Source organism: Hevea brasiliensis, chromosome 5 (genome assembly GCF_030052815.1).
Source record: "Hevea brasiliensis isolate MT/VB/25A 57/8 chromosome 5, ASM3005281v1, whole genome shotgun sequence".
NCBI classification, from domain to species: domain Eukaryota; kingdom Viridiplantae; phylum Streptophyta; class Magnoliopsida; order Malpighiales; family Euphorbiaceae; genus Hevea; species Hevea brasiliensis.
The window spans coordinates 15194879-15200429 of NC_079497.1; the positions used below are offsets into that span (position 1 = coordinate 15194879).

Sequence of the window (5551 nt, forward strand, 5' to 3'; positions counted from 1 at the left end):
CTTTTCACTTTTAATTTGCTATTTGAAATTTATTTGAATACATTTTAGAGTAATTTATGCTAAACAATGCTTTGAGAAATGTTGTGTTGCTTACTTTGTAAATGGAAATTTGAAATGAAAATTGATTAATATTTTGCATAAATGTTGAATAATATGATTTTGAAATTGTTTTTGATTCACACTTGGCATGGCACTCCCTTACTATGTTCCTCCTCCACTTGTGGGGTTGAGTTTGATATTTGATTATTTTCCTCCCTCTCTTGCTTACTAGTCTGAGGTGAGTTTGGATGAGTACTCATTAGCTAGCTAGCCACCTCCCTCATTGATTTCGATTAGTGAGGTGAGTTTGCCTTGTCGTGATGTACAACACGGCATGTTTGAAAATTTTGTGTTATTGCCTAAGTTGTGTTATTGATTGGCAACACTGTGTTTATTAAATTGTTTGATCAAATTTATGTTATATTAAGCTTTAAAAATTGTGAAATATTTAAATTGTGATTTGTGATAAATGTGATTTGAAAATTGAAATGTGATTGTGAAATATTTGAACTGTGAATTAATTACAAATGTTTTATATTTTGCATTTTATATTTTATTGTGCACCACTGAGTATTTTTATACTCAGCGATAGCTTTCTTTGCTATCGCAGATAGAGATAAGGAAAAAGCAGCAGAGTGAGCTGCTGATTGTTGGGACTATATTAAGGCTTTTGTACGAGTATTTAGTTATACCCTTGTAATTAGTTGATATAAATAATGTTATAATCATATGTATTTTTGTAATTGAGCAGTTGTATAGTCATATATAAAATTATTATCTCTTGGCTTGTTGTGTTTGTGAACTATATTGTGAATGAAATCAAATATTTTAAATGTAATGAGAATGGATTTACTTAAATGTTTTGCAATTGTCATGAATTGTGGAGATTGGTTGGATTTGTGATGATTTGAGTTTTGGTGGTTGCAATTGGGTTGAAGTGATATATTTGGGAGTATTTTTCTATAGGTAAAATTTTCGGTTTTTGCAAATACTGTAAGCACTCTGCCGAAATTTTCTAAAATTTACGAAAAAATAAAAATGGACAAAAATTTTACATGACTTTTAAACTTAATTAAATACTTTAAATTCTTACAAAAAATGCTCACCACTTTCAAAAAGTAAGAAAATGGTTTTAAAATCTCTTGTAGTATATTTAATGGGTTATCGGTAAGTGAAGTACGGTAATTTATTAGGTATACTACGGAATCATGTTATGCCTTACAGAGGGGTAAGGTGTGACACTGTGTATATAGATAAGACTTCTATCTTTATTGTAACTACACTCTGTATATATATCCTTTCCGTGACCAGTAATGAAAAAGCAAATGAGATTCATTTTCCTTGCTCTTTTATGGTATCAGAGCCATAGGCCACAAAACATGGCTGATAACACACAAGCCTTAGTCTCTTCTTCTTCATCTTCTTCTCAAGCTTCTGCTTTTACCTATCCGAATGTTAGCCAGTTTATTTCTATCAAACTTACGTCAAGCAATTATCTTCTATGGCAAGCTTAATTTAAACCTCTACTACATAGCTATAATCTCTCTAATCACATCAGTGTTTCCTTTACTCCACCATCTCAAACATTAGAAAATGGTGATGCTAATCCACTTTATGACCGATGGTTTCATGAGGATCAGTTGGTCCTCAGTTGGATTTTTAGTTCTGTCTCTAATAGTATTTTGCCGTAAGTTATTAATGCTCAAACCGCTGGAGAAGCTTCGACAAAACTCAACAATATATTTGCCTCTGGCACTCGAACCCAGGTTCAGCAAATTCAAAAGCAATTGAAACATCTCTCTAAGGGCAATGAATCTGTTGATGATTACATGCATTGCGCTAAGTCACTCTTTGATCAATTGGCCACTCTACACTGTCCTATGCCCGAGGACATGCTTGTTAATGATATCTTGGATGGACTTGGCCTTGATTTTCGTCCATTTTCAAGAGCAATTGAAGCCTGTAATACTTCCATCACATTTGATGGACTTTGTCTCTTGATTTTGCTATTTCTCCTACTGCCCAATTAGCTTTTAAATCTTCTAGCAATCCTAGCAATTCTAATCGTTGTTTAGGATATGGCCGTGGTGGCCATGGTCGAGGGTGTTTCTCTAATACTTTCTCACAACATTTTTCCATTAGTCCTACAACTGTTTGCTACAATTGTAATGGCAATGGTCATTTGGCTAGACAATGTCCTACTCCCAAGAAGTCATCTACACCACATACCTCATCCAATCGTCCTAAGCCTATGTCCAATTTTGCAACAAGCAGCAATGACCCACCGCAGCAATGGACTATTAATTCTGGTGCTAATTTTCACATGACTATTGATCGTGGTAACCTCACTCACTAATTGCCTTATCATGGTACTGATAAAATTTTACTTGGAAATGGTAAATCACTTCCGATTTCTTCTGTTGGTTCTTCTTTTTTTTGTATTAATAATAATTTCTTTCGATTTGATAATATTTTGTGCTCTCCTTTTATGAATCGCAATTTACTCTCTGTTTATGCCTTGACTAACCAAAATTCTGTGTCTATTGAATTTTTCTCTGATTCCTTTGTCATTAAGGATATCCACACGAAATGGGTACTGTATCAAGGCTAGAATAACAATGGTCTCTACCTCATGCCACTTTCTTCTACTCTTGTTGCTTAACCTATTGCTAATGTTGCGGAATTCGGGACTTGGCATGCTCGTTTGGCACACGCCAATCATCGTATTGTTGATCATGTTCTTTCCAAAAATAATTTAGCTTTCTATAAAAATTAATCTATTAATTTGCCTTGTAATGCTTGTCATGTTAGCAAGACTCATAAGTTGCCATTTGTGGATTCTCATTCTCCCGTTTCTAGACCTTTAGAATTAATTTGCTTTGATGTTTGGGGACCTTCTCCTATTGCTTCTGTTAATGGTTGTCATTATTATGTTCTCTTTTATGATCATTTTACCAAATATTGTTGGATCTTTTTCTTGAAACAAAAATCGAAAATGCTTAACGTTTTCATTAATTTTCGTCACATTAATGAAAAATATTTTGACCTACCAATTAAAAGTTTCCAAGCTGATTAGGGGGGTGAGTTTCAAGCCTTAACTAAACACTTGAGAGATAATGATATTACCCAACGCATTTCTTGTCCTCACACACTTGAGCAAAATGGTTGTGCTGAAAGAAAGCATAAACGTATTGTAGAAACTAGTAAGGCCTTATTACACCATGCCAATGTACCCGCCAAATACTGGACTTATGCCTTTGAAATTGCAGTGTATACCATAAAATCGCTTACCATTGATTCAAACACAACCGTCCACTCCTTATGAACTGCTCTTTAGAATTAAGCCAAAATATACTCCATTACGTGTTTTTGGATCACTTTATTATCCTTGGCTCACTCCTTATGCTAAAAATAAATTAGCTCCTTGTTCCACACCATGTATTTTTGTGGGTTATAGTAAATTGCATAAGGGATATTATTGTTTGGATTCTTTCACTGGTAAAATTTATATTTCATGCCATGTTATTTTCTTTGAGCAAGTGTTTCCTTTTAAATTGCAGTCACGTGAAGTTGAGCCAAATTCTACATCTATAATGCCATGGGTCCCTGCTCCACTACCACCTCCCAATATTTCTCCTGACACTAATCATGTTAACTTGTCAAATCCATCCCAACCAAGTCTTATTGGCTTGCCACCTATACCTTCCATGCATGTTTCTCATGGTCATCACATGACTTTAATACTTAGTCAATCACCAAACACCTTAACCACTCTGACTTCTCCTCTTGTCCTCATCCAATCCAATAAGCAACACGTCTCCAACTCCACTACACCATCCCACTTAAACAAGCAACACCTATCTATCCCTCATCCATCTATCCCATCTTCACCGCCTAGTTTATCAACAACAACTCACCCAACCTCCGCTCCACCACCTTCTTCCCTATCACCCAACACCACTTCAACTCTTGACCCAATGTCCTCTTCCCCAACCCTTATTACCCAACGTAGCCACCTCCTATCACCGTCAACCGAAGATAGCTTATTAATTGTTGTTGACTCATCCTCTTGCTAATCCCAATCACCGCCTTCTTTATCCAATAATAATGACAATCTCATTTCAACAAGTAGCCAAAATATTCATCCCATGCAAACACATGCAAAAACTGGCCATCTGAAACCACAAACCTTCTTGGTAGTACAAGACAGTTTAGTTATTCCCACATGTTATTCCAAGGCTACACCTCACAAACACTAGCGATACGCCATGAATGACGAATTTACTGCACTTCTTAAAATCAGAACATGGGAATTGGTTCCTCGATCCCTTGCTCAGAATGTCATTGGGTGTAAATGGGTCTTTCGAATCAAGTAGAAACCCGATGGAAGTGTAGATCGCTATAAAGCTCACCTTGTAGCAAAAGGTTTTCATCAAAGACCTGGTATTGATTTCACTGACACCTTTTCTCCGGTCATTAAACCAGTCACTTTTAGAGTCATTTTGTCTATTGCCATTTCTCATGACTGGCCAATTAAGCAACTCGATGTATCAAATGCTTTTCTTCACGGGGATCTACATGACTCAGTTTTTATGGAGCAACCGCCTGGTTTTTTGGACAAGGAAAAACCCAACCATGTGTGTCATCTTAAGAGGTCCCTCTATGGTTTACGTCAAGCACCTAGACAATGGTACCAAAAGCTACTGGATGCATTAGTTCAATTACACTTTACACCATCTTGTGCTGATTCCTCGTTGTTTATCTATAAACAAGGTTCTCTTCATGCCTTCATTTTAGTATAAGTTGATGATATTTTGTTAACTGGGAGTGATTCAAAGTTTCTTGCTTCAACTATTCATCAACTATAGCACCACTTCATGCGTAAAGATCTTGGACAGTTAGACTACTTTCTTGGTTTGGAAGCAACTTTCATGCAAAATGGTCTTTTGTTAACTCAAAAGAAATATGTAGTTGACTTACTACATAAGACTAACATGCATGACTGCAAAGGGATTACAACACCATCGTGTCCCAACATTAAACTCACTACTGCCAAGGGGGAAAAAGCCAAAGATGTTGCCTTGTTTAGAAGTGTTGTTGGTTCTTTACAATATTTACAGTTTACTAGACCGAATATTTGTTTTTCTGTTCACAAAGTATCTCAATATATTCATGATCCAATGGAGGATCATTGGTGTGCAGTCAAATGTATTCTACGTTATCTTAAACTTACAGCAGATTATGGTCTTTATCTCTCCAAGTCTAAAAATAATGCCATCAATATCTAAACGAATGCGGATTGGGCAAGTAACCAGGATGACAGGAAATCCACATCTGGCTATGCCATTTGCATGGGACGTAACTTGGTGTCATGGAGCACAAAGAAAGAAAAGACAGTGGCTAAATCATCAACTGAAGCTGAATACAGGACCATTAGAGCTGCTACTACTAAAGCCACTTGGTTGCACTCCTTGCTATGTGAGATTTCTTATTTACCGACAACTGTCCCTAA

The 5551-nt window shown here is 36.1% G+C and overlaps 1 protein-coding gene across 1 annotated transcript; it reads left to right on the plus strand.

Moving 5' to 3' along the window:
• The first annotated feature begins 1418 nt into the window (after window positions 1-1418).
• On the plus strand, window positions 1419-4115 carry LOC131180081 (uncharacterized). The gene is made up of 6 exons (XM_058147685.1): window positions 1419-1493; window positions 1806-2001; window positions 2070-2378; window positions 2615-2645; window positions 2851-2950; window positions 3600-4115. The coding sequence occupies exons 1-6, from the start codon at window positions 1419-1421 to the stop codon at window positions 4113-4115; spliced, it is 1227 nt and encodes a 408-aa protein (XP_058003668.1).
• The last annotated feature ends 1436 nt before the right edge of the window (window positions 4116-5551 follow it).